The 16,763-nt window shown below is 50.5% G+C and overlaps 1 protein-coding gene across 1 annotated transcript in view; it reads right to left on the reverse strand.

Moving 5' to 3' along the window:
- PFAS (phosphoribosylformylglycinamidine synthase) overlaps nt 1-16,173 on the reverse strand; it is a 31,577-nt gene extending 15,404 nt beyond the window's left edge. Inside the window, exons 1-20 of the mRNA XM_056863484.1 lie at nt 16,035-16,173; nt 14,820-14,925; nt 14,306-14,446; nt 13,827-13,951; nt 12,975-13,103; nt 11,927-12,058; nt 10,968-11,096; nt 10,172-10,245; nt 9,467-9,623; nt 8,795-8,856; nt 8,352-8,513; nt 6,854-6,979; nt 6,073-6,204; nt 5,692-5,922; nt 4,823-5,003; nt 3,350-3,433; nt 2,605-2,760; nt 1,722-1,841; nt 802-947; nt 8-218 (exon numbers count right to left, since the gene is read on the reverse strand). Coding sequence (XP_056719462.1) covers nt 8-218; nt 802-947; nt 1,722-1,841; nt 2,605-2,760; nt 3,350-3,433; nt 4,823-5,003; nt 5,692-5,922; nt 6,073-6,204; nt 6,854-6,979; nt 8,352-8,513; nt 8,795-8,856; nt 9,467-9,623; nt 10,172-10,245; nt 10,968-11,096; nt 11,927-12,058; nt 12,975-13,103; nt 13,827-13,951; nt 14,306-14,446; nt 14,820-14,925; nt 16,035-16,161 — 2,731 coding nt within the window. The 5' untranslated portion in view covers nt 16,162-16,173. The remainder of the gene's footprint in view (nt 1-7; nt 219-801; nt 948-1,721; nt 1,842-2,604; nt 2,761-3,349; nt 3,434-4,822; nt 5,004-5,691; nt 5,923-6,072; nt 6,205-6,853; nt 6,980-8,351; nt 8,514-8,794; nt 8,857-9,466; nt 9,624-10,171; nt 10,246-10,967; nt 11,097-11,926; nt 12,059-12,974; nt 13,104-13,826; nt 13,952-14,305; nt 14,447-14,819; nt 14,926-16,034) is intronic.
- Between the last annotated feature and the right edge of the window lie 590 nt (nt 16,174-16,763).

Below are 16,763 nucleotides of genomic sequence, written 5' to 3' on the forward strand. Positions count from 1 at the left end.
CTCATACCTATTTCCTGCAGCAGGGGAAGCTCCTCGTGGGGGTTAAAGGTCATGATGAAGGTTGGTTCAGTGCGCTTGGCCAGCCCTGCCTCTTCTTGGGCCACGCAGTCAGGGTTGGCCTGCAGCCGCTCAAGCTGGAAGCTGGTGGCTTCCCACCAGCCCCGTAACGTCCCCACTTTCTCAGCTACCACTTCCTGGCTGTTCACAGTGACCCGGACCTGCAAGGGAGCACCAACTTGGTTAAGCAGCAAGGGCGTTGGCGGCAGGATGGGGAAAGAAAGGTGGTGACCCCCCAGAAGAAGAGGAAGAAGAAAAAGTAGAGTTGGTTTTTACATGCCGACTTTCTCTCCCACTTAAGGAAGAATCAAACCAGCTTACAATCACCTTCCCTTCCTCTCCCCACAACAGACACACCTGTGAGGTAGGTGGGACTGAGAGAGTGTGACTAGCCCAAGGTCACCCAGCTGGCTTCATGTGTAGGAGCGGGGAAACCAACCCGGTTCACCAGATTAGCCTCCGCCGCTCATGTGGAGGAGTGGAGGAATCAAACCCGGTTCTCCAGATCAGGTTCTCCACTGCTCCAAACCACCGCTCTTAACCACTACACTACGCTGGCTCTCTGTGGCTCAGCTCAGTGGGTCCATCATGCAACTGTATGACTGCACAATCTCCCAGGAAGCCGGCCTCCAAAAGACCTTATTTCCAGGTCTCCCCATCTCTGACAATGACTTTTCCCAATACTCCTTTTTTTAACGCCCTCTCAATCTTTCTTTAATTTTGTAATCACACCTATATACTCACCATGGCATTGGGCCCCCGAGAACCTGAATGCCCGACTGGCACGCACCGCACACCAGCTTCCTGGTAGCGTCGGCAGACATCGGCTGCCGCTATGGGGGGCACCTCTAGCACCAGGCCGGGTTCCTCTGCAAACAGCGCCTCCAGGGCTAGAGTCAAACGGGAGAGAGGCTATGAGATGGAGGCAGGCAGGAGAATGGGACACATGAACACATGAAGCTGCCTTCTACTGAATCAGACCCTTGGTCCATCCAAGTCAGTATTGTCTACTCAGACCAGCAGCGGCTCTCCAGGGTCCCACAGGCAGGGGTCTTTCACATCACCTACTCGCCTAGTCCCCTTACCTGGAGATGCAGGATATTGAACCTGGGACCTTCTGCATGCCAAGCAGATACTCTACGATTGAACCACGGTCCCTCCCCTAAATCATTTCCCTCTATTAAACCTGATGTTTTCCTACACACATGAACACATGAAGCTGCCTTTTACTGAATCAGACCCTTGGTCCATCCAAGTCAGTATTGTCTACTCAGACCGGCAGCGGCTCTCCAGGGTCTCAGGCAGAGGTCTTTCTCGTCACCTACCTGCCTAGTCCCTTTAACTGGAGATGCCAGGTATTGAAACTGGGACCTTCTGCCTGTCAAGCAGATGCTTGATCACTGAGCCACAGCCCCTCCCCACTGCCCTTAGCCAACCTCCAATCTCGAGCAGAGAAACGTCATGCCCTCCACCCCGCTGATATCCCACATGTCCTTCCAACACTGGAGAGCTCTGTATCCAACCGCTCAAAGATTTCACCATGCTTTGGCCTTGGCCCCTTTTACGCAGCATTACTGGGGTCCCTGCCGCTCTCTGACCCCTTCCACTTGTCCCTGTTCAAGCACACCTGCCGCATAGCTCGTTTTCCCACCGAGCTCACTGACCGTTGACTCCGGGGGCACCCAACTCTACACGGGCTCCACAATTCCCTGCAAAAGCCATCTCCAGCAGACAAGTCAGGAGTCCCCCGTCGCTGACGTCGTGCCCAGCGGAGATCAATCCATCTGCGGGGGGCGGAGGAAAAAACACAGCATTGGCCAAAGAGCCAGGCCGCCAGGATATTGTAACACATGAATTTGCCTTCAAACCAATCAGACCCTTGGTCCATCAAAGTCAGTATGGTCTACTCAAACTGGCAGCGGCTCTCCGGGGTCTCGGGCAGGGGTCTTTCACATCTCCTACCTGCCTGGTCCCTTTAATTGGGGATGCCAGGGATTGAACCTGGAACATGTGAAGCTGCCTTACACTGAATCGGACACTTGGTCCATCAAAGTCAGTATGGTCTACTCAGACTGGTAGCGGCTCTCCAGGGTCTCAGGCAGATGTCTTCAGCATCACCTACTAGTGACTACATAGGAAAGACCCTCGGGTACTTCAAATCATGAGCAGGCTGACTGTAGCAACCCAGTTAGTAATCGTGGGGATGACTTCCAGGCAGGCTTCAAGGGATTCGAAAACAAAAGGAGGTAGCACCAAGGTCTAAGAGGGCAAAGGTGTCCTGGGGAGCCGTGGTGTTGTGGTTAAGAGCGGTGGTTTGGAGCAATGGACTCTGATCTGGTGAACTGGGTTCGTTTCCCCACTCCTCCACATGAAGCCTGGTGGGTGACCTTGGGCTAGTCCCAGCTCTCTCAGCCCCACCTACCTCACAGGGTGTCTGTTGTGGGGAGGGGAAGGGAAGGGGATTGTAAGCCGGTTTGATTCTTCCTTAAGTGGGAGAGTAAGTCAGCATATAAAAACCCACTCATCTTTGTCCCTGCTTGCGCCCACCTTCCAGCAGCTCTTGGGTGACTCGGAAGCAAGAAACAAGAGTACTGGGGCTATCCAGGTCTGGGGAAACGTCCCCCAGCTGAGAGAAGCACTGGGCCAGCGCGCTGCCCCCTAGGCGATGCCGATCCGGGTTGATTGCCACATGAAGAAGGGTCCCTAGAAGCAGAAGGACGGGCACGAAATCAGAACCAAGGTAAAGACCGCTTTCCCCCACTCCCAATCCTGGTAGTATTAGTCGCTAGGCACTACAACCGCACCCTATGAGCTGCTACAGGCATCTTTGAGAACTCGGCAGGAAGTCGGGGGATGGATCTAGGGTTGCCAAACTCCAGGTGGGGTCTGGAGATCTCCCCCGAATTGCAACTTACCTCCAGACAACAGAGATCCATTCCCCAGGAGAAAAAGGCTGCCATGAAAGCACATTCTATGGTATTATACCCTTGCTGAGGACCCTCCGCTCCTCCCCCCAGGGTCCTCCCCCAAATCTCCAGCATTTTCGCCCACTCAGTTCTAGGCTCAAACCTAGATAAACTTGCTTCCTCCAGCATCTTTTGCTGTAGAGGTCAGTCCCACGCTCTACCTCAAAGGGTTGTTGTGAGGATAAAAACTGAGGAAAGCAGAACAACGTAAGCAGCTTTGGGTCTCTATTGTGGGGGAGAAAGGTAGGGCATAAAATGAAGTTAAATTGATGAATTAAATTTTCTCATACACAAAATGGAGTATCTGATTAAGCACCAAACCTTACCCTTGCCTTCTGGACATTTAAGATCGGGGGTGACAGTGGATCTGATATCTGGGCAGACGGCATAAGCTGAGATAACCAGGGTCCCTGTGGGAAGAGAATACAAGGCAGTTGTAGGTAGGTCGTGGAGTTAAACTGGGCGCCTGGGCCAGGAAATGGTCTTCTGCCCTTCCTCAGGAACCAGAAAGCTGAGCACCCCAGCTCTGTGGTAGTTTGATGGAGCACAACAACACTGTGAATGCGCTGGAGAGCAAGTGGTGTAGTGGTTAAGAGCGGTAGTTTGGAGCGGTGGACTCTGATCTGGAGAACCAGGTTTGATTCCCCTCTCCTCCACATGAGCGACGGAGGCAAATCTGGTGAACTGGGTTTGTTTCCCCACTCCTGCACATGAAGCCAGCTGGGTGACCTTGGGCAAGTTACAGCTCTGTTAGAGCTCTCTCAGCCCCACCTACCTCACCGGGTGTCTGTTGTGGGGAGGGGAAGGTGATTGTAAGCCAGTTTGAGTCTCCCTTAAGTGGTAGAGAAAGTCGGCATATAAAAGCCAACTCTTCTTCTTCTTCTGGATTGCTGGAAATCCTGTGCTTTGGTCAGCATCTCCTCTTTGCCCAATGAATGGGGCAGGCACTGCTTGGGAATCCATTTCCCCAAAGACTCTCCCAAGCAAGAACCTGAACCTTCATTATTCTCCCAAAGTGCTTTCAATACTTTTAATTGTTGCTCTGAGGTTTGTAAGTCTCTGATTCCCCACCCCACCACCACATGGGATCTCTATTTCTCATTTCATCTGGAGACCGGTTACAACTTATTTAAAAAGTGCCAGTGCTATGTAGTGGTTAGAGAACTGGCCTCTGATCTGGGGGACCCAGGTTCGAATCCCCTCTCTGCCATGGAAGCTCGCTGGGTGACCCTGGCAGACACCCACTCTTGGCCTAACCTACCTCACAGGGCTGCTGTGACAACGAAATGGAGAAAGGGAGATTGCTGTAAGCTGCTTTGGGTCATCATTGGAAAAAGAAATGGGATATAATTAAGTAAATAAAATATCTTAGGCTGTTACTCCCGTAAACTTGGTCACAAAGATTGCTTTAAAATTGCAACCTCCAAACAAAAGTAACTGGACTAGAAATGAGGATACAGTTTTAAAAAACAGTGCCTGAGTAACCCTCAAACAAACAACCTTGCTTCCAACTTAAGGAGCGCAACTTTGGGGTAGTCGGGAGGTTGCGGGGGTTGGGGGGCACCATCCCAGGAGAAAAATTAAAAGAAAAATAAGGCCTCGTCAACTTACAGGAAGCTCTGACCATAGTTTCTGGTGATTCCTAGAGCTACCCTGGTCACTTCAGGGTAGATCTTGGGCCCCCTTACCACCTACCGATCAGGTGAGCATCGGCAGGCAAGGGGTGCAGTTTCCTGGAGGTCTCCAGGCAAATGGGCAGACCCTAGGCAGCCCCCAGGACAACCCAACCCCCTTCTTACCAGGCGCCTTGACCGTTTCCGTGCCAACCCGGGCTGCCATGCTGAGCGAGTCCTTGCCTCCGTCCACAGCCACGCCCAGCTCCCCCATCACGGTGCACATCGCTCTGCAGGCCTCAGCCAAAGTCGCCCCCTCACCCGGGAGCTTGGCTGCCCACATCCAGTTCCCGCTGCACTTCACATCCTGCAAACACACAAAGATTCCCTCAGGGAGGAGATGCGACAGGAAGTATTTCTTCACACACAACGCATAGTTAAACGGTGGAACTCCCTGCCCCAGGATGTGGTGATGGCTGCCAACTTGGAAAGCTTGAAGAGGGGAGCGGACATGTTCGTGGAGGAGAGGGCTATCCATGGCTACTAGTCACAATGGATACTAGTCATGATGCAGACCTATACTCTCCAGGATCAGAGGAGCAGGTCTGTTAGATTAGGTGCTGTGGAACACAGGCAGGATGGTGCTGCTGCGGTCGTCTTGTTTGTGGGCTTCCTAGAGGCACTTGGTTGGCCACTGTGTGAACAGACTGCTGGACTTGATGGACCTTGGTCTGATCCAGCAGGGCCTTTCTTATGTTCTTATGGAGGATGGGGCTATCCATGGCTACTGGTCCAAAGGGATACTAGTCATGATGCACACCTATTCTCTCCAGGATCAGAGGAGCATGCCTATTATATGAGGTGCTGTGTAACACAGGCAGGATAATACTGCTGCAGTCGTCTTGTTTGTGGCTTCCTAGAGGCACCTGGTTGGCCACTGTGTGGACAGACTGCTGGACTTGATGGGCCTGGGTCTGATCCAGCAGGGCCTTTCTTATGCTCTTAGCAAGATCAAGTTGGGAAATGGAAGGGCAGGGTTGGGGCGGGAACCTTACCTTCAGGTCGGTCACCCGAGCAAAGACCAGATTGGTGAGAGCTTCCGCCACAGCCAATCGAGCACCGGCAGCTGGGTCAATGAGCCCCTTGAGAGGCTGCTCCCCCAGGGCTGTGGCTCCTCCCACGGTCTCGAAGGGCGACAGGGCCACCACCGCAACATCTGCCAGAGGGGTGTGCAGGGGTCCCACGCACTGTTGCTGAGCCACCAGGCCTGTCACGGACCGATCGACCTGCGCCAGGGGAGGAAGAGAGAGCCCAAAAATGCGCAAGCGCGAAAAGAGACGGTGTGCAAAACACACCCACCACTTTGAAAGAGAACCCCGAGAGCCCAAATCTCGAAGGTCCATCTGAGAAACAAAAACTAATTTTTCCCAGGGTACCTTATTGGTCAGGTAACGTTTACTAGCCACGGAAGGCAGCCGCAGGACTCGCTGGAGGGCGTCCACCACGCTAAGGTCCCGGGGCAGGTCCAGAGGCCAGAGGGCTCGCTTCACTCGCTTCAAAATGAATTCCTGGTGGGAAGGGGATCAACAAGAGTCCATGTGTTATTACAAGCCAAGTTGGAAGATCGCTGGGGGGAAAGTGCCGTCAAGTTGCGGCCCAGAGGGGGGAAAGGCAGGGGTATAAACTAAACGAATAAATATTTATAAAAAGTCAACAGGAAAAGAGACAAACTTGCTCGCTGTTAACTTGAGATTTCCTGCATGTCATGTCAAAAAGGGGGGAAAGGGGGGAGATCCAGCGTGGTGTAGTGGTTAAGAGCGGTGGACTCTGATCTGGAGAACCGGGTTGGATTCCCCGCTCCTCCACATGAGCAGCGGAGGCTAATCTGGTGAACTGGATTTCTTTCCCCCACTCCTACACCTGAAGCCAACTGGGTGACCTTGGGCTAGTCACACTCTCTCAGCCCCACCTACCTCACAGGGTGTCTGTTGTGGGGAGGGGAAGGGAAGGTGATTGTAAGCCGGCTGGAGTCTCCCTTAAGTGGTGGAGAAACTCGGCATGTAAAAACCACCTCTTCTTCTTTCTTCTAGAACAGAGTTCCTTCATAAGATAGCCCCAAAGGGTAGACAATTTTTGATGTAGTATGAGAAGGGCACGAGGACCATCCGCTTTAAGGAGAACTCCTTCTTACGGGTGGGGCTGTGGGTGGTAAGTTACCTTGCGGGGCATCTTCCCCAGAACCCATTCCAGCTTCAGGTCGACAGGGGTAGGCCTTCCTCCCGTCTTCCCTTCCTTCAGCTCGTCATCGCTTGCCGGTGTCTTCGTGTCGTCAACCAGCACGATCTGTCAAGGACCCACCCACAGAGAGGAGGAGTCACTTCCACAGACCGCCTCCTTCTGGAACTCTCCCAATTAATTTCTCTCCCCACCCTTGTTCTCAATGCACCCACTTTCTAATGGGTTCCCACCCATCCATCCCCTCAGCATTCTGGACCAAGGCACATGAACACATGAAGTTGCCTTATACTGAATCCGACCCTTGGTCCATCAAAGTCAGCATTGTCTACTCAGACCGGCAGTGGCTCTCCAGGGTCTCAGGCAGAGGTCTTTCACATCAACTACTTGCCTAGTCCCTTCAACTGGAGATGACTGGGATTGAACCTGGGACCTTCTGCATGCCAAGCAGATGCTCTACCACTGAGCCACAGCCTCTATGCAGCCTCATGAGAAGAAAGACCCTCGTTGCCTGAGCAACATGTAACTCCTATATTTATTTATCTGTCCGTCCATCCAGCTCAATCTCCAGATGCGGCATTCATCATACCCCCCCCCCAAAAAAAATTAGGTACTTGGGTCAGTTGTGGGGAGGGAAAGGGAAGGTGATTGTAAGCTGGTTTTGTGCTGGTCGTGGACCGTAATAAAGTTTTAATGTAATGAAAACTGGTTTGATACTGCCTTACGTGGTAGAGAAAGTCGACATATAAAAACCAGCTCTTCCTCATCATCATCAAAGACCCCTAAAGGAGAGCAGCTGTTCTGCCCAACAATTCAGATTTGTAGGTGGGCTCTTCTCTGGGTATCCCCTCCTTCCAAAAGTACTCCCTTCCAGATTCTTATTCACTCCAGGTTTTTAGAACCCACAAGAGCGTTACGTTTTGCAGAATTCCGCTGGGGGGGAAATGTTCCAAGGGAGGGGTGAGTGAAGGGTTCTGAGTCCTTAAAAAAAAAATAACACTGGTTTTCTGTTTCCCCTTAGAAATTTTTAATCTGCCTAGTTTATCTGAAAAACGCTTTCTAGCTCTTCCTCTACCTCTGTGAGAGAACAGGGTGTATTTTCCCCCTAAATAAATATACCCTGCAGCACAAGAGGACACAAGAGCCATTTCTTCGATATGTAAAGCAAGCAGCAACAAGCCACAACCAACTTATGGTGACCCCAGCAAGGGGTTTTCAAGGTGAGAAGCAGAGGTGGGTTGCCACCATCTTCCTCGGCAAAGTCTTCCTTGGTGGTCTCCCATCCAAGTACCAACCCTGCTTAGTTTCCAAGATCTAAAGAGATCAAGCTGCACCATGCCGCCTTCCCTCTAATTTCCTAGACAGCCCTGACCAAATCAGCACAGTTTCCAACTTGGACTTTGCTTGTTTTCGCCACTGATGCATCCCTGACCCAACACCATTGATAATCCCCAGTCCTGGTGAGCCGGCATCATCTTACCCGTCCGTCGCCAGTAATCCGACCTACGAAGTCAACAGGGCACCTCTCGCGGCGAGCCAATCGGCGCAAGAAAGTTGCATCCCGGGGCCGGTGCAGGAGAGCATTGGACTCTTGGTACTCGGCCCCCCAGATCTCCAAGACGCTCAACGTGGGGTCTCCGAGCTGGGCGAGGAAGGAAGAGAAAGGAGATTGAGCTCTGGAGAACTGCCAAGGAGTCGTGTTATACAGAGTTCAGCAATAATAATAAGGGCAAAACACTTGAAAAGATTATTGTCTATTCTTTGCATTTTATCTGTCTTTCTGCATTTGGTTTTCCATCTATCGTTCCTTGCTCTGGATCAGTGGGAAAGGAGATAGAGGGCAAAACACAAGGATTAATCACCAGAGGTGTCAGAAGACAAATGAGTCTACAAGTTGTACAGAGGGGGAAATGCGAAACAGACCTGGAAGCGGCTAGCGTAGATAGTGGCCCCGGCTGGCTCGCTCAGCTCCTTCAGCACATTGCCTAAGTGGAGAGGAAGAATCATTTGTCGACACCAAAAATCCTTGGTAAAGAAAACCTTGATATTGAAGTATTTCCAGACTTCAATCTGGAGAACCACATTCAATTCCCCACTCCTCCACATGAGTGGCAGACGCTAATCTGGTGAACCGGGTTGATTTCTCCCACTCCTACACATCAAGCCTGCTGGATGACCTTGGGCTAGTCACAGCTCTCTTAGGGCTCTCTCAGCCTTACCTACCTCACAGAGTGTCTGTTGTGGGGAGGGGAAGGGAAAGTGATTGTAAGCTGGTTTGATTCTCCCTTAAGCGGTAAAGAAAGTCAGCATATAAAAACCAACTCTTCTTCTTCTTCTTGAAAAGCCAAGATGGCTGCCACCCAGCCCATCTCGCAAACAGCCCATACCAAGCTCCTGAGAAACCAGAGAGCAGTACGGTAGTGTCTCGAATTGTGGACAGATTGGGGAAACCTGGGTACCACTCAGCCACAAAGATGACCATGGGTCGGTCTGTCAGAGTCCTTCACCCTGTGCTCTACAAGGGAAAGGTAGATCCACTCCATGTAGCCATAGTAATATTGTTCTGCAGCCCCCTCCCCTGCTACAGGTTCTCACCATTGCCTCCGGCGCCCTGGTCATGCAAGCTGCAGATGGGGTTGTCCTCGCCGCTCTCCACACAACCTCGCAGTACCCGGTTCATCTTCTGCTCCATCTCTGCGTCCCCACGCTGCACGGCCCCGAAATCCAGCTCGCTGGCATTATCGCCCTGCACCTGGCACGCAGGAAGCATTGGTGGGCGTGAGGGGCTTCAGAGTGAGATACCGTCGCTTTACCAATGGCAAACCAGGAGAGAAAGAGAGGAATAGCCCAACAAACAGGATGTTTTTTCGCATCCCAGCTAGCCTCCCGGAAGCAACCGAAGAGACGTTATCGCACGAAAGGGGGTCCCCAACCTTTTTGAGCCTGTGGGCACCTTCAGAATTCTGATTTAGTGGGGTGGGCGCAGCCACAAAATGGCTGATGCAGGAGGCGGAGCCAGCGACAAAATGTGTTGGTCTTTGTACTCTGGCGGCAGCTGCTGCCAAAGCAACATTTTAAAAGATCTGCGCAATGAACTCTCCAGTGGCAGATCAGAAACCTTGCTGGGCAAAAGCTGCACTAGGGACCGGCCCACTTTCTGGAAACACCAGGAAAGGTGTCAACGAATGCTGTGGCACCTACAAGCACCACGTCAGGGAACCTTTGCCGTAGAATGTAGAAAGAAAACATACTATCTTCACCTCCAGAGACAAATGGATGGACACCCCCCCTCCACCTTACCTGGATGGAAGATGCAGCTCCTCCCCCCACTCCAATTCGATAGACGGGACCTCCAACCTTCACGACATCCATACCTGGAAAGCGAATAACAGTACTGAGACCTTAATCATCCCTGGCAAAATCCAGGGCACCCAACTTGGCATCCTGAGTCTTTTCTGTTTTTAAAAACACGCCGATTCTCTAACTCTCATGGCTCCAAAGACAAGCATGTGGGCAGTTGCCCATTGAAGCTGAGGACCAAGGGAATAGATCCAGTGATGGTGCTGGGAGATCTTTAGAACTGGGCACTCTTAACCACTCAGCCATGCTGGCTTCGTATGCCACACTGGCTCTCAGTATTTACCTGCTTATTAATTTAAAAAGGTAAAGGTCCCCTGTGCAAGCACCAGGTCATTCGTGACTCATGGGGTGACGTCACATCCCGACGTTTACTAGGCAGACTTTTGTTTATGGGGTGGTTTGCCAGTGCCTTCCCCAGTCATCTTCCCTTTACCCCCAGCAAGCTGGGTACTCGTTTTACCAACCTCGGAAGGATGGAAGGTTGAGTCAACCTTGAGCCGGCTACCTGAAACCAACTTCCGTCGGGATCGAACTCTGGTCGTGAGCAGAGCTAGGCTGCTTATTAATTAACTTTTTAATTTTACAGCCCAATGCTAGACATGCCAAGGCAGAAGTAAGCCCCACTCCCAAGTAAGCATACCTAGGACCGTACCCTTGTATCTATCTGGCGTAAACTATCGTTATTGACCCCTAAGCCTTTGAGAGCTGGCGAAAGAATAGTGTAAGAACCATTTACCAGGCTGTGGGGTTTCCTTGAGCACGTGCGCATCCTCCATGGCCCCGATACCCCCACTGAACATGATGGGCTTGATCCACTCGTACCGCTCACCATCCGCCAGACGCTGCCCAAATGAGCGTGCAAAGCCTACGCAGAAGAAGCTGGGTTAATGGTGTCAACGCCTTGTGTTTCACCCCAACCTCTCTTGCCATTCCATCTTTGGTCCTCATGTTGCCCCAGCTGTAGTTCACAGATTTAAAAAATTTTTCAAAGGGAAAAAAAGCAATTGAGTCTTGGGACCATCATCACATGCCTTCTACTGAGTCTGGCTCTTAGTCTATCAAGGTCAGCATTGCCTACTCTGACTGGCAGCTGCTCTTCAGGGTCTTAAGTAGAGGTCTTGGAACCATTATCACATGAAGTTGCCTTCTACTTAATCAGACTCTTGGTCTATCAAGGTCAGTATTGCCTACTGACTGGCAGCTGCTCTTCAGGGTCTTAAGTAGAGGTCTTGGGACCATCATCACATGAAGTTGCCTTCTACTTAATCAGACTCTTGGTCTATCAAGGTCAGTATTGCCTACTCTGACTGGCAGCTGCTCTTCAGGGTCTTAAGTAGAGGTCTTGGGACCATCATCACATGAAGTTGCCTTCTACTTAATCAGACTCTTGGTCTATCAAGGTCAGCATTGCCTACTCTGACTGGCAGCTGCTCTTCAGGGTCTTAAGTAGAGGTCTTGGAACCATCATCACATGAAGTTGCCTTCTGCTTAATCAGACTCTTGGTCTATCAAGGTCAGTATTGCCTACTCTGACTGGCAGCTGCTCTTCAGGGTCTTAGGTAGAGGTCTTTCCCCTCACTTACTACCTAGTCCTTTTAACTGGAGATGTCAGGGATTGAACCTGGGACCTTCAGGAGACAAAGCTGATGCTTTACCATTGAGCCACAGCCTCAAAGGATGCGCTGCAATTCTCACCTGCCAGCACAGGTTCCCCAAATTTGTTTCCGTAATCTGAAGCACCGTCACTGGCTCCAACGGCCACCTCTACAGGCCGAGCGAAGTTTCCTGGGTATGGCAGGGATGCATCCTCCCAAGGTAATGAGTATCCTGCAGCCAGGAGAAAACACAGGATGGAGTCCCACCATGGGACTGAAATGCCAAAATATACTTTCTGTCTGGGACTCGGGAACTCTTTGCATTTCTGCTGAATCTCAAAAAATGATGATGGTGTGAATTGGGTACGGCTGTGCGTGCCCCAGAGGGGATACAAGTTGTGAGTTTTTGATGTCTGGCTCAGAATTTAGCGTCTTGAGAAATCTCAGCTTTCAATTTAGAACATAAGAAAGGCCCTGCTGGATCGGACCAAGGTCCATCAAGACCGGCAGTCTGTTCACGCAGTGGCCAACCAGGTGCCTCCAGGAAGCCCCCAAACAAGACAACTGCAGCAGCATTGTCCTGCCTGTGTTCCAAAGCATCTGATATAATGGGCCTACTCCTCTGATCCTGGAGAGAACAGGTCTGCATCATGGCTAGTATCCATTTTGACTAGTAGCCATGAATACCCCTCTTCTCCATGAACATGTCCGCTCCCCTCTTCAAGCCTTCCAAGCTGGCAGACATCACCACATCCTGGGGCAGGGAGTTCCACAATTTTAAATTTATTTAAAAAGCTTCTAATCCATAAGGAAAAAATGGGGATTGGTACATGTCAGGAAAGCTGAGCTTGATTTACATACAGTAGACCGTGGGACCTGAATTCGTCCATCCCTCCAGAAGCAATATAAATGATGCATTTTATGTGCTTAATAGTAGAATCTGTTTTCTTCTTAAATATACAAATGGGATGATCAGCTTTGGGCCACAGTGTGGAGATAGGGTCTGCTTATTAGAGAAAGGTGTGCTAAAGAGGCATTTGATCAAGAGGGAAGCCGGTGGTCTTGAGAAGTCCCCAAGCACTAGGGAATCTGAAATATCTTTCCAGCCCATGCTTTTCAATATGTCAGCCCCAAGAACTGCCCCTAACCTGGAATGTTGAGATTGCCAAAGCTGTACCCAGCCGTGCCAGCGATCACATGCGCCCCACGACCTGCGCACTGCACGTCCCGGATTCGCCCGCCTGTTCCAGTGGTTGCCCCACTGAAGGGAGCCACGCCTGCAAGGAGATATTTAAAGCTGCATTTATTTATTTGCTTACTTCACTCCACCTGTCTCCCCAGTAGAAACCCAGAGTGGCTCAACATCATTCTCTTCTCCATTTGGTCCTCACAACAACCCTATGAGGTATGTTAGGCTGAGAGTGTGTGACTGGCCCAAGATCACCCCTTCCATGGCAGAGTGGGAATTCGAACCTGGGTCTCCCAGATCCTAGTCCGACACTTTAACCCCTATACCACGCTGGCTATTGTCCACACTAACAGAGCCAGCGTGGCGTAGTGGTTAAGAGAGGTGGTTTGGAGCGGTGGACTCTAATCTGGAAAACCGGGTTTGATTCCCCCGTCCTCCACACGAAGCCAGCTGGGTGACCTTGGGCTAGTCACAGTCTCTCAGTCTCACCTACCTCACCAGGTGTCTATTGTGGGGAGAGGAAGGGAAGGCGATTGTAAGCCAGTTTGAGTCTCCCTTAAGTGGTAGAGAAAGTCGGCATATAAAAACCAACTCCTCTTCCTCTTCTTCTAATACCAAAACACCAAAGAGGCAACAGCCAACAAACTTTATGAACACCTCGTACACGAGAGAGTAGGAAACTTGTCTCAGGGTTGAAGGGAGAACGTCTTCTAGATCACAGGCAGCAAACTGGCTTAAGATCTTCACAATGCACTAGAAACCCATTTTCCCCAAAACACACACACACAATTTTTTTTTCCATTTCACTCACCGGTGGGGAAGTTGTGGGTCTCAGCCGTGAAAATGACATGCCGAGTGGAGGTCCGCTTCTCAAAGGGGCTGGCGTGAGACGGGTCTCTGGGCCACAGCGAAAGAACCTCCCTGCCCTGGATTGCACTGAGGAGGGGAAAGTGACACACAAAATAGATTAGAGTCCAGTAGCACCTCAGAAACCCACAAGATTTGGAGGGTATGCTCTCCAAAGTCAAGGCTTCCTTAGAATCGATGGAAGAATTTCAGAAGAAATGGGCATCTTATTATGAATATGCAAAACTTAAGGTGTAATACAGAAAAGTAGAAGTTAGCAGATATTAGTATTTAGACGTGTAGTGATTATCAGTCACCATTATCAATTACCATGGCGACCCCAATAAGCATCCTTCTACTCCTCCTCTGTGATGGAAACTGGGCATGGGGATGCTACCTGTGATCCAACCACCCTATCTTCAGCATTTTGGGGAGAAAACCCACCTGCTGTTATCACAGAACTTGATGACGTTGTTGGGGTTGCTGTGCTCCTGGGTCTTCATGATGGACTCGAAGAGGGACTCTTTGACTTCCTCCCCGTCCACCACGAGGCGTCCTTTGAAGAACCAATGCCGGCTGTGTTCGCTGCAGAGGACACAGAAGGGGAACGAGAGACGCATCTGAGAAGTCCCAGGGAAGAGGTGGGCGGAGGTTTTCCCTCTGCTTTCAGTCCTCGCACCCAATTAATGTTAGGGACTCTAGAACATCAGGTGACTTCATCTATATTGTTATTCCTAAGGCAATTCAGCCTTTGACAGACCTGTTCATTCTTAACGTGCCTTCTCTGCCATGGAAGCTCGCTGGGGGACCTCGGGCTAGTCACACACTTGTAGCCTAGCCTACCTCGCAAGGTTGTTGTGAGGATTACATGGAGGCGAGGAGAACAAATGCAAGCCTCTCTGGGTCCCCTCTGGGTAGGAATAAAGTAAATTGATAAATAATAAAGCAAAGCCGATACCTGTTTGACTGGGCAAGGTCAAAACACTCCACGCTGGTGGGATTCCTGCCAAGTTTCTGGAAAAGGCTTGTGTAGAAGTCCAGATCCCAGGAATCAAAAGCCAGCCCTGCAAGACAGAGGAGTGTTTGTGAAACCGATGCAGCTATCTTTGCTCTATGGTACGTCCCTTTCCTCTCTTCGCCTTCTTCCACCAACCATAAAGAGTATTATAAACCCAAGGGGATCAAGACAAAAGAGAATTGTACTTTCAGGGTAGCTTTTTTTCAGTGGGCAGAATGTGCAGCTGGAAAATAAGGGCCTAGCTAGGATTGACAGGTCCCTCCGCCACCAATGGGAGGTTTTTGGGGTGGAGCCTGAGGAGGGAGGGGTTTGGGGAGGGGAGGGACTTCAATGCCATAGAGTCCAATTGCCCAAGCAGCCATTTTCTCCGGGTGAACTGATCTCTATCAGCTAGAGATCAGTTGTAATAGCAGATCTCCAGCTAGTACCTGGAGGTTCTCAATCAAAATAACAGCACACACAATATGTTTTATAGCAAACACAGAATATATTAATATGGAAGTGACAAGAACATAGGAAATACCTAACTAGCTAAGAACATCAAACCGTATACAGACAGGCAGGCTGATGAAGCCTCTTTTGGTGAAACGCAAAAGAATACCTGGGATTTGCGTACCTTCTATGCGGTCCTGAACAGTATTTCTATTGTGGGCCCCACCAGACGCTTGGAATTACTCTTTTAAGGGACTCATATCAGCTCCAACATTACGGGTGAAACTAAGGATTTTTACCATGCGCTTGAGGCTTATCAAGTCCACATACGGTTTACCTCACTCTGTATTTATAGGATCCTAAAGATATATTATTGAATTTATATATAGTGCTGTGGGACCTATTTGCACATTGTATATATTTGTAAATAATATTTTGTGATTGGTTCAGTACCACTTGTTTGTCTGTATACAGTTTGCATGTTCTTAGCTAGTTAGTTATTTCCTATGTTCTTGTCACTTCCATATTAATATATTCTGTGTTTGCTATAAAACATATTGTGTGTGCTGTTATTTTGATTGAGCATCTCTCAGTACAGCACCGGGTGACTGTTATTTTGGTTTAGTACCTGGAGGTTGGCAACCCTATCTATCCAACACCTACTCACACCACAGTCTCATAGCTTTGGCCACCTCTAACCATCTTGATCTCGGCGTCTCATACCCAACTGGTTGTTGGCCTTCACCAGGGCAGCTCTCCCTTCTCCTAGAATATCGACGTGGAACACCGGCTCAGGGCGGACGGCTATGTCAAAGCTACTGATGGGCTCCGGGTAGCGCTGCTCGGTCATGCGGTCATGTAGCGAAGCAACCAGAGAGGCCTCCTGAGATGAAGATGGGCGCTGGTCGCACTGAAAGACAAAGGCGTGGTCTCTGCCAGGCAAAGGGTTCCCAATCAGGGCAGAACGCCAGTCGATTTGGCAGGGGGAACCTTCGGCATGAAGCATCAGACCCACACAATACAGTGGGGGAAAGAAGATCCATATAGAATCATAGAGTTGGGAGGTGCCGTACAGGCCATCTTGTCCAATCCCCTGCTCAATGCAAGATCAGCCTAAAGCATCCCTGACAAGAGGGCCAGCGTGGTGCAGTGGTTATGAGTTGTGGTTCGGAGCGGCGGACTCTGATCTGGAGAACCGGGTTTGATTCCCCACTCCTTCACACGAGCGGATGCTAATCTGATTAACCGGGTTGGTTTCCCCACTCCTCCACATGAAGCCAGCTGGGTGACCTTGGGCTAGTCACAGCTCTCTTAGAGCTCTCTCAGCCCCACCTACCTCACAGGGTGTCTGTTGTGGGGACAGGAAGGGAAGGTGATTGTAAGCCGGTATGATTCTTCCTTAAGTGATAGAGAAAGTCGGCATATAAAAACCAACTCTTCTTCTTCATCGCC

This window comes from Euleptes europaea, chromosome 18 (genome assembly GCF_029931775.1).
Source record: "Euleptes europaea isolate rEulEur1 chromosome 18, rEulEur1.hap1, whole genome shotgun sequence".
In the NCBI taxonomy this organism is placed as follows: domain Eukaryota; kingdom Metazoa; phylum Chordata; class Lepidosauria; order Squamata; family Sphaerodactylidae; genus Euleptes; species Euleptes europaea.